At 32.9% G+C, this 16,910-nt stretch overlaps 1 protein-coding gene across 6 annotated transcripts in view; it reads right to left on the minus strand.

Annotated features, from left to right (window-relative positions):
* LOC100855390 (uncharacterized) overlaps nucleotides 1-12,095 on the minus strand; it is a 120,871-nt gene extending 108,776 nt beyond the window's left edge. The window contains exons 1-8 of one of the 6 annotated variants that reach the window (XM_059734021.1): nucleotides 11,753-12,095; nucleotides 11,388-11,481; nucleotides 10,380-10,474; nucleotides 9,756-10,264; nucleotides 9,447-9,648; nucleotides 9,011-9,322; nucleotides 4,214-4,364; nucleotides 3,905-4,042 (exon numbers count right to left, since the gene is read on the minus strand). In XM_059734021.1, coding sequence (XP_059590004.1) covers nucleotides 3,905-4,042; nucleotides 4,214-4,364; nucleotides 9,011-9,322; nucleotides 9,447-9,648; nucleotides 9,756-10,264; nucleotides 10,380-10,474; nucleotides 11,388-11,481; nucleotides 11,753-11,905 — 1,654 coding nt within the window. In that variant the 5' untranslated portion in view covers nucleotides 11,906-12,095. Of the gene's footprint in view, nucleotides 1-3,904; nucleotides 4,043-4,213; nucleotides 4,365-9,010; nucleotides 9,323-9,446; nucleotides 9,649-9,755; nucleotides 10,265-10,379; nucleotides 10,475-10,716; nucleotides 10,953-11,387; nucleotides 11,482-11,752 lie in introns of those variants that run through there. The other 5 variants (XM_059734023.1, XM_059734025.1, XM_059734024.1 and 2 more) reach the window with 5 other exon arrangements.
* Between the last annotated feature and the right edge of the window lie 4,815 nt (nucleotides 12,096-16,910).

The raw sequence follows: 16,910 nt of genomic DNA on the forward strand, positions 1-16,910 counted from the left end.
CTTCTAAGTCAAAATGATTGGAGCACATTTCCAAAACTTTTAAGGAAATAATGTTAAACCGTTGGAGGAAAAGAATTTTGATACTTGTTCTAAGAAAATCCGCAAGGAGGTTTTACACCAAACCACTTAATTTTTTTACCAAACCACTTAATTTTTTTTTTTTTTCTCCTGATGACCAAGGAACCTCCCAAGGCCAAAGCCGCCAAACCCTTAAGACTCCCCACGGGGACCTAAACCTCAAGATGCCAACCGCACCCGCAACATCCAACACCGAGTAAATCAAGGTATTTAATCAGTAGCAAGATTCAACCCAAGACCATGTGCCTCTACACCAAACCACTTAAAATTGAAATGATAAACTTGAGAAAAGTCCAAGACATAAGAGACTTTTGACCAGTATCACCCTTAATATACTCCCTGGACTCACCAGCCCCACAAATCAAACATTCTTATACCAATCTTGTCACTCCATTGTTCCATCCATCTTTTTTTCTTTTTTGCTTGACAAAGCAAAGAGAGACTGATTAAAAGCGCCTAATAAAAGGGGGTGAGATCCAAGTACATATGACATATACATATAGCACAACAGAAAATAAAACAACACCACACTTCATAGAATAGGATAAGTTATTAGATCACAGTTCACTGTTCGAACTAATGGTTCAACCAAGGTGAAACCATCTCAATATGACATCATAAATATATAAATTATATATTATTAAAATTAAAAATAGTCATAATAAGTTATAAATATATAAATTAATAGCTAATGACTTAAAGATATTTCATGCATTTATCTTTAATTTTTTTTTTTTATCAGAAACGAAGAAAAATAAATTAAAAGAAGAAAAGATACAAGAGAAAGAATGATAACAAATTATCTTTAATATTAACAAATTAAATCATAAAAATGATAAAATATAAATATATTAATATTTCTAACTTTAGTAAATAGCACAAGTATAAAATTGAACTATTAAAAAAATATTAAAATGAAATAAAATTTTACTAATTAACTTCATCCACATTTCAACAATTATATATTCTATCATTTTACTATTTGACAAATTATTTCCTTCTATTAACTATATTATTTTCATATTTATCATCTTATAAAATGAAGGAGGAAAAATGTTTTTAAAGTTTTTATCCTATAAAAAAAAATATTTTTAAAGTTTTTGAATAGAATATCTAATTAATACAATGCATGATATTATCAAAGAGAGCAATTCAGCCTAATGGTTAGGAGCTCTTGTTTTTATCCAAGGCACCTAGGTTCAATCATGCTCCAATGCACTTTTTCATTATAAAAAAAAAAAATTGGTTCATACATAACCAACCATGCTAGCCAGTTCAATAGTCTAGCCACCAATTTTTCTAGTTCAACACAAGTCTAATTCAAAAGAAATAAGTTAAAAGGTGAATCGGATTAGAGAGATGGTTGAATAGCAATTAAACCGGTCTAACCAATCGAGCAAGCTAGTTTTCAAATCATTGCCCCACACCCAAGCTAACCAATCCCAATAACATCAACAAAGTCCAGTATTACAAAAAAAATAAAGAAAATCCCTAAGCCAGCATAGGTCCATAGAAACAAAAGTGTTAAGAAGCATATCCATTCCTTCAAGGATGATCACTCCACTCCTTTAAAAGTTCTTCAATTCCCCTCTCGCCAAGTAATCCGAAGATACCTAGAGGAATCAGCTTCTACACTTGACACTCACTTGCTCCTACAAACTAATTGCACCAACTAAGGAGGGCATCCCTAACCAAATGGGGAAGGCAATAGATGAGGATGTGATCAGTTGATTCATTTTCTTCATTGCTAAGGCAACACCTATTTTCTCCCAACAAACTTCCCACACAAAAAAAAAGAATGAAAGAAAGAAAGACCTTGAAAAGGCTATGGCACTTTTTTCTACATTGCCCATTGACTCTTGGGCTATGTGTCACGGACTTAGTCTTTCCCAAAGCTCATGCGGCACTTAAACAAGTCAAGACACTTGATCTTCCTAAGTCAGTCTTACTCCTAATGCTTAGCTCGCAAGGCTACGATGCACATGACTTAGAAGTTTTAGAAGGCGTAGTATGCAACACTTAAAAAATAGAAGCTTTTATTGCTCTTAAGGATGCTTTACAAGTGCTTAAGAAGCTCACTTGCTTAGTTAGGAAGTGATTTGGATGGTGCCTTGGGCAAATGAGGCCTTAACCTATTTACAGGCACCTTAGGAAGTCTCTTGAACCTTGGAGGGTTCTTTACAAATCAAGAATAATCTAGAAGCTCCTACACTAGTCTATGTTCAAGGCTATGTACAAGATGACTTTGGAAGACTCTAGAACACCCCACACTTTTCCAATGGTCTCCTAGCCAAGTGTAGAGATGTGTGGACATCTCTAACCCTCTCTACAAGCTTCCACACTTTTCCACCTTGTAGCTAAGTCTAGATGTCTCCATGGGTCTCTAGAAGCTTCCTGCTTTCTATATAAGCCTATGGGGAGGGTCATTTGAAGCATCTTGTGACATATGGCACGAGTTCTTCAATCTAGCAAGGTTGGATTGGGTTCCACCAAGGAGTATTGGAGACATGATGAGTATTGCTTTTAGAGGTTTGGGGAATTCGATCAGAAGCAAAACTCTTTGGCAAATTGTTTGCCTCACTTTATTGTGGATTGTGTGGCAAGAGAGACGTCAAGATTTTTGAGGATAAGGGGAGATTGGAAGGGACGTTGTGGGACTTCCTCTGCTTCTACTCCTCTCTGTGGGCCTCTTGTACTATTGCTTTTAGAGGAGTTCCGCTTAGTGTTATGCAACTCAACTAGCTTGCGGTTTATGAATCAAAAGTTTGAGATAGTTGGGGGTTGTCTTTGTATATAGTTTTGTTTAGAGGGGTGTCTTCTACTTTGATCAGAATCTGTATTTTGAGGAAAGGACCTCTCATCCTTCTCTTGTACCTTTATTATTATTATCATTTTTTTTTTTTTGCTAGGTACCTTTATTATTATTACCATTAATATAATATATTTTTGTTTCTGATCAACAAAAAAAAAAGACCTTGAAAGGCACTATTGCATTCCAAATCAACTTAGCAGGGAAGATGTGGCATTCATCCAGCAGCAAAGACAAATAGTAGGATCTTATGAAAAGGATCCCTTCGCAATTTTCCAAATCAATTTATACTCCATGTGAGAAGAAAATAAAAAATAAGAGACTAAAAAAGGAGTGCACTGCATTCACTATCCAAAATCCTCCAGTAGGGATTCCAACAATTCCCTTCCCAAAAAATCTGCCACCCAACCATCCCTGTTAACCACCAAATGTCAGATCATCGTCTTGGCAGTGTGGCTCAGAGTTGATCACTTAGATCAGCTCCTACAAGAAAAGAACCCTAAAACCAAATTCTCTTTCTATTGCCTCCACAACAGAACCTTGGAGATTTTAAAATTGACAAGATAACTGAGGAGCCTAGGGCTCCCATAACATACATTCACACTTATGAGTCCTAGTATAAGTTAAAGTGTCCAATGTGAGTAGGTGGTGCTTGTGTTGAGTACAGAAAAAGTATTGACTTAAAGCATGGTAAATGCAAGAGGTTGACCTGGATTTTATTCACAAGCATGTGTATTCCATATCCTCTAGAGTGCATGCTCTTCATTGCAATAAAATTCAGTTCCTTATTTAACCAAATGGCCCACAGCATACAAGAAAATGACTTTTTTTGTCATCAGCCATAGCATATGCTCTAGGACTATGATTTTGCCATCATTTTGCCCATTTCAAGCTCTCAACCCATGCTTCCCATGTGAAAATTATCCAAATAACAATCTCCCATAATGTAACACAACAGAATTAAATATTTTTAAGGACTGGAAATAGTGTAGGTAACCAATCAAATTGAGAACAAACCAAAATCTTTGTGGTGCACAGGGTCATTCAATGCTTGCATGAATGAGCCAAATACAAAACTTTCAGGCACTGACTTTGCAAAATCTCTGTGTTTCTTCCACTCAATTCCCAAAAATGACTGCATGATTAAGCACCTGACTGCAATAGATACAAATGGAAAAATGAGAGGAAACAATGAACAGGACTCCTGTTTGGAATAACTAGTTGGTCGTATGATGATTGATAATATAATGTTTACAGTAAACCTATTCTCTACTATGCAATGACTAATTCAATTGATCAATCAGCTTGTTAACAAGTTAGTGGTACCTTGAGGATTGTCATGACAGAGACCCCGTTCCCACAAGATGGATAGCCAATTAAAGATTTCCTCCAAAGAACTCATTTGATTTTGAAAAATTTCCCCATTCAATGAGTTGACAGAGTTATTTGGGAAAGAAAAATGAAGCAACAAGGTAATCTGCAAGGAATAATTAAAGTTTAGCGGACAACACATAAGCAAATGGCACATTGATTATGACACGTTCAAGAAAACCTAATGCTACAGGAAAAGGAAAAAAACAAGTTATAGAAATACAGCCAAAATATGATAATAGTGAATTGACATTCTTTTTTTTTTTTTTTGATCAGAAACGAAGAAGATTATATTAATAAAAGAACAAATACAGGAGAGAAAAAAGAGACAAAAGAAAGAGAAAAAAACGAAGGGAAGGATGAGAGGTCCTTCCTACACAAATACCAAGGAAAAACACCCAACAATAGAACTCTAAAAACAAAAGAAACCCCATCAATCTTCAAACTCTTGAAACGCAAACCCCAATCCAATTGAGTTGTAGAATGCTTAGAGGAACACCTCTAAAAGCTTCAGTACAAGAAGCCCATAGAGAAGAATAAAACTGGATCAAATCCCAAACCATCTCTTCCGTTCTCCCTTTATCCTCAAAGATCCTATTGTTTCTTTCTTGCCACACCATCCAAATCAAAGTAAGGCAAGCAATTTGCCAAAGTGTCTTGCCTCTTAATGAGTTCCCCAAGCCTTTAAAAGAAATAACCAACATGTCCTCAAGGCTCCTCGGAGGGACCCAAATCACCTACTAGATTGAACAACCTGTGCCAAAGTCCAATGGTAACGGGACAATGAAGAAAAAAGTGGTCAATCGACTCTCCATTTCCTTTGCAAAGAATGCACCATTGAGGACAGAGGGCTTTATAGGGTCTTCTCAATTGCAACTTGTCATTAGTGTTTACCTTCTCATGTGCTACTAACCAAGCGAGGGCCTTAACCTTTGAAGGGACTTTTGAGCTCCATAAAAACTTGGCCGGAAGGAACATTAAAGGATTTGAAACTTTTGACAAGGCATAGAAAAAAGATTTCACTGAAAACGAGCCTGACGAAGACAAAGACCACGCTCTTGAGTCTGATGAAAAAGGGGAAAGAAGCACAGAATTAAGGGAAGACATTAATCTCTGAAGGAGATCAATTTCTGAATCCGTTAGATTGCGGCGAAAGTAAAAATTCCAAGATAATGGTAAGGAATTGCCAAGGACATTTGAGACAGTGAGGTTTTTCACAGAAATAACTCTATAGAGATCAGCAAATTGAGAGCACAAAGTTTGGTTTCCCCACCAAAGATCTTCCCAAAACCGAATTCTCTCCCCATTGCCCACCACTAGGCGGACAAAAGGGGAGAACTCCTGGAAACTTGAGCAATAGTCTTCCAAGGACATCTGTGAGACCATCTAACCACTATGTTGGCGTCCCATCCATTAGGATGTGTCCCATATATACTCGCAATAACCTTATGCCAAAGACCGCTCCTTTCTCTAGGGAACCTCCAAAGCCATTTCCCTAAGAGGGCACTATTTCTCATAGAAGTCTTCCCAAAGGCCAAACCTCCCATCTCCTTTGGTCTACTAACAACCTCCCATCTGATTAGGTGATCTTTCTTCCCTTCCTCGGCCCCAGACCAAAGAAAATCCCTTTACATCTTCTCAATCTTTGAAGCTATAGATACAGGGATTTTAAAGAGGGAGAGGAAGTAGCTAGGGATGTGAGACAGACAAGACTGAATTAAAGTAATCCTCCCTCCCAAAGACAAATAGGCCTTTTTCCACCCATCCAGCCTCCTCGAAATTCTCTCAACCACTGGATCCCAAAAGCCTATTGTCTTTAGGTTCCCTCCCAAAGGAAGGCCTAAATAAGACAAAGGCCACTCTGACACTCTGCACTCCAAAACCAAAGCCAAACTAGACAATGCCTAGTGTTAATACCTGAAATGGTGCTTTTTTCTAAGTTGATTTTTAAACCAGATACTTGCCCAAAAACCAAAAGGATAATCTTAAGGTTTTGAAGAAGGTCCAATAGTGAATTGACATTCTTAGCATAAGCATATGAAAGAAAGTGTAGAGTACAAGGACATGGAAGGATCTTCCAGGTTCACAACTTCCCAATTTTTCTGTACTTAAAAAGGTCAGATAAATAATTTTACCAAGCAGCCTTTCCATGGACAAGGCCCCTTCAGAGATAAATTTTCTATTTCTTAAGGCCCCAACAATAAATTTCTTTTTCTTTTTCTTTTTTTTTTATATGCCATGCCCAGCAATAAATTTGTAGATGCATTTTATTGATATTGCAGTGCACTTGCAGGGAAAACACAGCAAGGATTTTATCAAACAATTAGTTCTTTCATGACTAAGACTTAGTCAGCAAAGAGCATCTACATGTATGTCAATGTTTCTTAATTTTCAATGCAAGTTAAGAGGGATGACTGTAAGGGTGACTATAGGAAAATCAAAATTAAGTACTGATATGACATAAAGCCCCTAGCCCATGGCTAAGGTGGCAAGGGATTGGTGTGCAGACAAGGAGTTTCCAGGTTAGATTCCATGTACCAAAAAAAAAATTTACCCATCAAAAACATATATTTATATCACATAAAACATTTGGTATTAACCATTGAACTAACCAAACACCCTGTAGTAGAAATACGCATTGAGAAGCAATCCCAGATATGCCAAACTTTTATATAGAGTTTACCATCATATTAAAACCTCTCATGTATTCAACATCAAGATTGACCCAAATATAATTAACATGTATGGAAGACTTGAAAATTTCAAAATTTTTAAGAGTTGTTTGACCTCAGCCTGAGAATGCATGAAGCACTCCACCAAATTCAAGTAAGTTTGAACATGGCACCCAATATCAAAGAAATGTTCCTCTCGAATAGTTCACCTAACATTAAATCTAATTTTGATAGAAAACAACTAAAGTTATCTTTATAAATTTATTTCAAAGGGTAAAAAAGGAAACAAGATACCATTACTCTTAGTTGGTGTACTTGGCATCTTTTTCTAATTTATGTATACACATTCCTTTACCTATCAAAAAAAGATACCATTACTTTTAACCAAAAGATCTTAATCACCATCACCACCACAAACTAGAATCCAAAAATAGCCTCTTTCTTAACTAGTTGAAGGCCATAGAGCATCACAAAATAATAATAACAACAATAACAACAACAACAATAATAACAATAATACTTCAGTTCCAACTTATTTGAAACCATAGTTCCAAAAGTAATGTGTTTCCAGATATGTTCACAATCCAACCCATCTTGACAACCACAAACTCAAATTACTCAATCAATGGGGAAACCATCATTAATCTTCATGAAACATTAGATGGGTGCAACTATGCACATGGGATCATTACGGCAACGGACATGGAAGAGATAGAAAGAGAGCAAGGTGTTGTAATGACTGGCAGCAGTTTCTTAAGCAACTCTACAGTAAGATTCAGCAACAAAGTTTCCAAGTATAGAGCAAGGCAAAACGAGTGCTTCATATAATAGATTATAGAGCACAAACTACTCCTCTGCTTAATAAATAGTATAGATGTACTAAACATGTGAGTTAATCAAGTACCATCTATCACATCAGTCTACAACCCATTAAAAATATACCAAGACTCTCTTAGTAACACTGATTTTAAAAATATGCTGAGGTTTTCCTCAAACTCTGCAATGTTTGGTAAGGGTTCTTGGGAGAGTAGATCTTTTTTGGATTCATTCATGATTTGGGTAGGAACTAAGAATTATAGCTCGTTGTTTCTCTCTTCTCTTCTTTTCTCTTTTTTCTCACCCTTTTGGCTATCTTTGCATGCATCTTATATGCATAGGCGGTGCCCTTTTTGTTAGGTGCTCTTTTAAAGCATTTTTTTTTATAGGCCTCCCATTAAATATATCTTTATCCAAATAAAGAAACTCTCATTATGGTCACCTTACCTCACAAATATGCTTCTTCAACAAGATTCTATTGCATAGACAATAGTTGGTTCCATTTCCTGAGAAAGGTAACCAAAAAATAACAATTCACCAAACATGTGTCTTTTTCAAATTTCATAACCCAAGCAATTGGCAAAATAGTTCCAAAGCTGATAGCCATATCACATAACCCACTAAAACAATATCTTCATTAATGGATTTGTTTAACTGGGCTGTTTATATGGGGTTATGCATTGGCTGTCCAGCTATTTATGGAACCTTCTTGACACTACCAATCTAGAAGGATTCTTTCTTGAGGTTTCCTTTGTTTTTGTTTATAGGTAGAGTAATTTTGCAGATTGGAATTTGGAATGTAAATCAAAAGGGTTAAAAGAGCGAAGAGAGTAGCAATGCTTTGGTTTCTTTTTGTAGGAGATGCATTAACCCCTAAGGAGTGTCAACTCACTTTTCCTTGTATAGTCTCATGTGGTATCGATGTATAGGTCTCCTTAGTATATTGGAGAAGGTTTCTCCACCTTTTCTTTTGATTTAGATTTTGAAAGTTTGGGAAGGATTCATCACCCTTCATCATTACTTTTAAATCTATATCAATGAATATGTTTGTTAATGATAAAAAAATAAAAATAAATAAAAAGCTTGCAGCAGATTATTTGTCCAAAAATATATAGCAATGCTCAAGATATATTCTTGTTTAGAGAATTTCCTTTGTGATAGAAGATGTTAAAGCGCATATTTATCCTAGGATGTGTGATTGTGTGCCTGTATTCAGGAGAGATCCATTGATGATATGAAGAATACAAAAAACATCATGATGCACCTGGTGATTCCAAGCTGCTTCAACCAAGTGAGTACCATACTCTTCCAGCATTTCATAAAGAAGTATGAATGCCAGCCACCGCTGCTGACTAGTCAAAAAGAGATCAACTGACTGACAAATTTTCCCCACACCCAATGATTTGGCTTCCTTGTCAGCCCATCGCCCCCTCTTTGTCATACCACGAGGGCTTGAATTTTTCTGATGTGATACCTTCTCTGGAACACCAGGGTAGCACTGGCTTCCTTCATTTACATCTAGTATTGTCTTCAATATGTGTAGTGACTGCTTTCTTACTAGGCCTTCCTTGTCAACCTAACAAACCCCACCAAAAAATATAAACAATAACAAAAGAATAGAAAATAAATATTTGCTATATTTTTTATATGTTTAGAAGCAAATCAAACTAATAAGAAAGGACAAAAAAAAGCTCAAGTACCAAGCCTCTTTTTATTTCACCCCAAAATTCACTTTCAGCTCTTATATCAAATTCTTTTGCTTTATCACTTGCATTGACATCTTCACATCCTTCTGTAGAAGACAAATACAGAGAGAGTACAGTATAGGCATCTCTTCTCTCTAAAGTGCCAAGAGAAAACAATGCTTTGCAGCAACTCCAAATTTCCTTTAGAAAACATGTCCTGAAAAAACCAACCAGATTTTATTATAAGAAAATTAAGCACAGTGCATGTGATATAAGGTGCTCATATGTAAGGCTCATGCAGTTAATTAAATTGTGGCCTTCTACCTGGAAAGTACATATGTCTTCCCATGAGCTGAGATTTCAAAGGTCTTGTGGGACACGAATGCTTTAAAAATTAACGGTAGTAAGAAGCTAATCGTACAGGATCGATGTTCCCAACTTTGTGAAAGCAATTGAACAGAAATATTACAGAGATCCCAAAGCAAATGCCCAGCAAAATTTTCTGCATAACAACATTCATTTGCCAAGATCAAATTTGTGGTTGGAGCCTCTGGGTGACTTTGCAGGGCAGCATCTAGTATTGAGGTAAGAATATGACATGATATTGGCAAGGAGAGAGGGAACATGGATTCTTCAATCATATCTGAATAATTTTGCTGTTGAATAGAAACCTGGGAAACTGAGCTCCCAGTCCATTGGTAGATAGCAGATTCTTCATTTTGAAGCATACCCATAGAAAGACCAACGGATCTTATCAAAAATGGTACCAAGGTTTCCTCCAGGACCCCCCAGGAGTTCGTTTTTATCACAACATCAACAAATGATTCTGTCGTCTAAAACCAAAACCATGCAATCACACAACAAAATAGCCACTAAGCAATCATTAAATACAAATACAGTCTAAAAAATTCAGAATACAAAATAAGAGCATGGATTTTACAGCTTTACCTGGTTAAGCATTTCACGATCACATGCATGTACAATCTTCATCAGTGGAATAAAACATTTCCAAGTAAATGATTGGAAAGCATCAGAATTAACCCCTACAGAGACAAGATTGTCAACAGCCAACTCATGGACGGTTTGGCCCAACATATCCTACTATTTTTTACAAGTGAGCAATTGCATTAAAAGAGAGGGGCAAGCCCCATGGAAACCAGAAGCATATAGAGAATAGGAAACACAAACTTAAAGGCAACAAGTAACAAATACATAGAGAGCATAAAACTCCAATTTCGTCTTTTTTTTGTTTTTTAGGAAAACATGGGAGAGTAGGAGCATTAACCTTCATTTGGATCTTAGAAACTACGAGGGGATGGACAAGGGAAGGGCAGGATCATGGAAGAACTAGAATGAACTTTGCCTCCATATGTTCTCCAACTTCTATCACTTCTTTAAATAAAGAGCTTCAAAATGGGTACCTTTCCCTCTGATCTTCAATAAGTTTCTTCTGATTCTTACTTTCCATCACAATCAAAAATGAGAAATTGATTTTCCTTCTGATTTTTTCCTTCCACTTCCAGTTTCTAAGATGCAAACAAATCCTTAAGGCTTGTTCAGTAATGAAAACAAAAATAAAAATGATCAGTTTGGAAAAATTTTAATCTTTGAAAATGAAAAAGAAAAGAACGCATCTCTTTGTGGTTTGTTTTCAATCGTTAAAACGTTTGGATTTTTGGTAATAAGAAAATAACATTTCAACATCTTCAAGAAATATTTCTAAAACAGTTTTTTGAAACCTAACATTGTTATCAACCATGTTTTCTGCGTTACTTTCATTTTTTTCTGTTTTCAAAATCGGGAAACAGTTTTCATTTCTCTTATAGAAAAGGCCATTAATTTTTCCATGCAAAAGGGTGTGAAGCTCAATTAATAGACATCACAGTCAACCTTTTTATCATTAACATAAGAATAATATAAAAAGAAATGTAATTCGGACTCAGGATCACAACTCACCAGATTTCTCCAGAAGATGACAGACTCCACACACAAAAGAAGAAACATGATTACACTGATCCGAATCCAATTTCTTTCCATCCTTGGCAATGTCCTGACAGACCAACCAAACCCAACGTGAAATCAAATTCAATTACCCTTCGTCTAATTGCTGGGAAAGTGAGGAAAAGTAAAACAAAGTCAAATTTTTAAACTCAATTGATTTCCGAAAGGACGTGAAACCCGCATCCAGTAAGCAAGACACTTTGTATCAGTTAGTGATCTTTTATTTATTTTCTTTCTCCTATCATTTTCCCGCCAACCAAACTATGATTTCAATATATTTCCAAATCATACAAACGGGTCGTTTCATGAAGGAATAGTACCTTGGTGAGATCATGGAAAGCGTCGAGGAGCAAAGCAAAAAGTGAAGATGGAGATGAGGCGGTTGCGGCCAAAATGCAATCCAACATCGCCGGAATGCCTGCCTGCGGGACTTGCCGGAAGCTGTTCGACAGCGAAGAAACGAGAGACGCCATGGAATCTCTCTCGCTTACTTCCTAGAGGAGACGCAGTGAGAGAAACGAAAATATTAGAAGCGTTCAATTCCAAGGGGTTTTACGATAAACCCTAAAGAGGTGACTGCTGTAGCATTTGGCATATAGTGACTGTGGAGGAGGGGGGTTTGCTTCGGTGCCCTGTGCTCTGTTTGTATTCTCTATGTTTCCGAAATAAGCGAGAGAAAAAATATTAAGGAAATATGTTTGATTTCAAAATTTAAAAAAAAGTACAAAAAAATAATTAAATATAATTAAAATTAGTTTCAATTTTATGTATTTTAAAGTTATTTAATTCCTATATAATAAATGAAATTAAGATAAATAAATTTTGAAAAACATATAAAATTATTTATTAAATTATTTTTTTTTCTCAAATTTTTTGATCCAATTGGGCTGTGTTTGGACCGTTGTGCACAAAGAATTTGTAATATCGACACTAATCATTAGTTATATGAAATGGGAGTCCTATCTAATAGAAAACAATATTTATTAAAAAATTAAATAATTTGTTTCAAAATAGGATGATTTTGGCAACAATTTTGATGTATTATTAGATGGGTTTTCTTTTGTTTAGATAGATTGTTCTTGGGCAAAAGAATATCATTCATATTTGAATTCCTAAAAGGTAATTTAAAGGATGAAATATATTATAACTCTTGAAAGGTACCTTTTTTTTTCCTCTTTGACTCACTAAACTAATTTTGCGGTATTAATCTTTTCCGATCATTTAAGTGACTCATCTATGATACCTCCATCCATTTGTAGTCCATTCCATTAATGGTAGACCCCTTGAATGGTAATGTGGCATGTTTCCTCATTGTTTTTTGAGGTCTTAACATTAATCTTGACTGATTTTATGAGAAATTAGCACAAATTTGTGTTGCTTCTCGTGCTATTATAATGGATACACGTGAACCTTTTAATTAAACACAAATATTCACTCTATAATAGCATGAATCTCAACATCCATTTGAGTTTTAACTTGTATTAAGATATTGTGAGACCAAATTTATTTGATTGTAACCTTATAAGCTAAAATGATGGGATATTACTCAAAGAATAAATTAAAGAATGAGGCATCACGAGGGTTTGTTAAGCATATAGTATCACTTAGGCAATTGAAAAGTAAAGTATCTTTTGAGAATCATAAAGGTCCTTGGAATCAATAATTCAAGTATATAAATATTGAAGACTTGATTTGAAAACATTAATATGGTGAAATATTGTGTTTGAAATTGAAGCAAAAGGAAAGTGAATATATATCAATCAAACTACTATAAAATTTTTGTGTTTACATTTCTGTATCCTTCCACTCTTTTTTATTGTTATCATTTATATTTGTCTTTTACATTCATATTTATAAAAACTGTGAAAATAGACCAATACTCAATCCATCCCACCTCTTGGGTGTCTACTTATAATAGATTAGCATAAATCTAGCAATTTGTTTAAGATCTTGGCATGTAGAATATGACTTAAGTGTCTAAAAGGATTTGCTATCCAATTAAGCTAATCACTCCTAAAAGAATTTTTCATAAATAGGCCCACATGGGAATTGAAGTATATGTAGTAGGTCAAAAATTAAGATAAATACATGAGAAGTTGAACTCATTGTTTTTGTCTTTTAATTTATTTCATAATTAAAAATTTGACACTCATGTAGAACTTTACGTTTGTTTTTTAAAATTTGATAACAAATATTTTTTGGTTCCTAATTAAAAAAAAAAATTCCTTATTTCTTGATATTTGAATTCAATAAGAACTTCAGTAACTTTGAATTCAACAAAAACTTCATTAACTATAGTTAATAATGTAAATCCAAATGAAAATGAAAATTAATAATATTCAAATATTCAAATAAAAAAAATAAAAATAAAATAAAATGATAAAAGACATTGATTTCCATTCAATAGTAAAAGTTCAAATAAAAAAAGGAAATTAAAATTAAAAATAAGTTAAAAAATAAATAAAACAATGTTGGTTTCTTACTCGCAATCTTTACGATTACTTATCTTTTTTATTTTTTGTATTTTTTTCTTTGGCCTTCAATTCATGTTATTAGTTATTTTAAAATAAAAGATGAACTTTTTTCCTACCATTTTTTCTTTTAAGTACAATCTATAATGTACTTTTCTTGTTAATTTTCTCTCAATTTGTATTATTTTTAAATGGTAGAAGTTTAACATACATGTAGCTAAAATATATGTTATACATATAGCATCTAAATATTTGATGTTCAATAATAATTTTTTGTTTAATATAATTAGTCTTCTCATGAGAACTAATGTATGAATACACTTCATTTTTCCCATTTCATAAAATAAAATATTTATAAAATTGTGAACTGGATTTTTTTTATGTGATTCTTACTTGACAACGAGACTCATTTTTTATTGTAAAAATTTGATTTTTTACAATTTGGAGTAGTTATTTAATTTTATTTATTTTAAAAAAATAAGATAAAATAAAAAATAAAACCTTAGTATGATTTTTTTTTTGTTAAAATGGAGGTTAAATTCGAAGGTCAAGTTACTTATTGAGATCTCTTTAAACCTTTAAAAAATATATATTTACCAAACAAGTGAAGTGAATTATTACAATTAATTAATTAATTAATTACAGATATAAAAAAAAAGTTATAAATAAATATATGCAAGTCATAATGAAAATCATACTACAAGGATATACAAAATAAATAATAAGAAAAATATGCGAATTGATTTGTTAAATGAACTGGAATAAAAGTTTAATTATTTAAAACTTTAGACATATTTTCAAGAAATTTCAAAAGGATTTATTCACATTAAAAATAATTTCAAATTAATTATTTCAACTTGTTTATTTGCAAAAAAAAAAAAAAGTTTCAATTTTATTTCGTGATTTGATTCAATTTTTAATTTCAAGAAAGTTATTTACACTTATTGTTGTTATTTTTTTTTTATTAAAAGCAACTTTATTAAAAAAAATGAATTTGATTTTATTTACAAGAAAGTTATTTTTATTTATATTTGTTGGGAGAATAATAAATTTTTACAATGTTACTTAATTTGAATTTAAGAAAATAGATTTTTACAAATTTGAAAAAATAAAGGCTAATCTTAAATGAGAAAAAACACCTAGGAGGAAGGTGAATTGAGTTTTTAAAATTCTTTTTGAACACAATAAATTAAAGCACAATAGAAGCAAATATAAAGAGATAAAGTTAGAGAAATCAAACTCAGATTTTATAGTGGTTCGATACTTCTTTGCCTATATCCACTCTCTTAAAGCTTCTAACCGAGTGAAGGTTTCACTAACTTGAAGTTTCAATAAAGCTTCTAATCTCCTTTACACTTCGATTCCGGCTTCATTGGGTTCTTACACAAACTCTTCAAGATTCAACTCATTTGAAGGTTTTAACACTCAATTTTACAATAATGAATCCCTCAACCTAACTCAATGATAGATCAAATGCAAATCAAAGCTAGGATGAATCACAAAGGTGCACTAAATGATATGTAAGTGAAGATTTAATGTACCAAGAAATAAATGAGAGTTTTTAAGGCAAGAACAAGTGGGTAGACAAATAAATATAAACGTTTTCTATCTCATAAATAAAGAGGAATTCTCTATTTATAAGTTTCTAAACTCGGGAGCCAAGAAAAACAAAAGGCAGTCTTAATCGGTTAAGTTGGGGGCCGACCGGATCACTAGCCGTTAGAGCATTTAATGCTTTGGCAGGTTACTGTTACTTCGACCAGACCTCGATCGGGGAAGAAAAGGCTACTGGAAGAGAGAGAGAGTGTTTTTGCATTCCTCGACCGGGCAAAGGGAACCGGTACCCTGGTTGGTTGAGCCGGTTGGCCTAGTGCCTCGACCGGTTCAACATTTTGGCCCCGAAAGCCTATATTTTTCTGTTATTTTCTTTTCTAACACTTTGGCAAGGTCTTTAGGTAAATTAATATACCAATTTTGAAAAGTTTTGCCTAAGGTACATTTGATAAAATTCAGGTTTTAATGAAACTGTAACTTTAAAGAATAATTCAAGTTTTCCAAAGATGTATGGAATGATATGTAAAACCTAAGTGCACTCATGCATTCATCTTATATTTGTTTCCTATAACTAAAGGTCTTCCAAACGTTTTGATCTTGTATCCAATAGGTCATTTGATGAATTTTAAAATTAATACTTGAGATTCTTTACGATTCAAACTAATTAGTAACTTAACCATTATTTGTTATCATCAAAACCTAATTAGAAGAACCCTTGGGCTAACACAATTTTTTTTTTAAATATTTTTCTTAAAAAATATTTTTTTTTCACAAAGGAATTTTAATTAATTTTTATTTAAAATGTATTTTTACAATTTTACTTGGAAAAAGGAATTTTACTTTTTAAAGAAAAGTTTCTTCTTTTACAAGTTTATCTAGAAAGAATTTTCAGTTAACTTTTTATTAGAAGAATATATTATTACAATTTTACATGGAAGAAAAAGAAAATTTATTTATTTTAAATATTTTTTTACAAGTTTATTTAAAAATAATTTTACTTATCTTTTATTTAAAAATCACATTTGCAATTTAATTTTTAAAACAATTATTCCAATTAAATTTTGTTTGCAAAAAAATGACATCTATAAGGATTTTATCAATTTATTTACAAAATAGTGATTTCAATTTGATTTTATCATACAAAAATGGTCTTTATTAGGAAAGATGATTTAGAATATTCTCACTCAACTTTATTGGTTCAAAATGATTTTTATAGGATAATGATTTCTACTAAGAAAATGATTTTTTACAATATTATTTATAAATGATTGAAATATTTTAAAAAATAATTCATATTTGATTTTTTTTTATTATTTAAGAGAAAAAAAATTAGATTTATTAAAAGTGATTTCTAAAAAAAAATTTAGATTTATTACTTGTTAAAGTTTTTTTTCTGATTATTATTATTATTATTTTTAAATTTTTTATTTAGGATGATTGGAATTTGGGATTG

Source organism: Vitis vinifera, chromosome 2, assembly GCF_030704535.1.
Source record: "Vitis vinifera cultivar Pinot Noir 40024 chromosome 2, ASM3070453v1".
NCBI lineage: Eukaryota > Viridiplantae > Streptophyta > Magnoliopsida > Vitales > Vitaceae > Vitis > Vitis vinifera.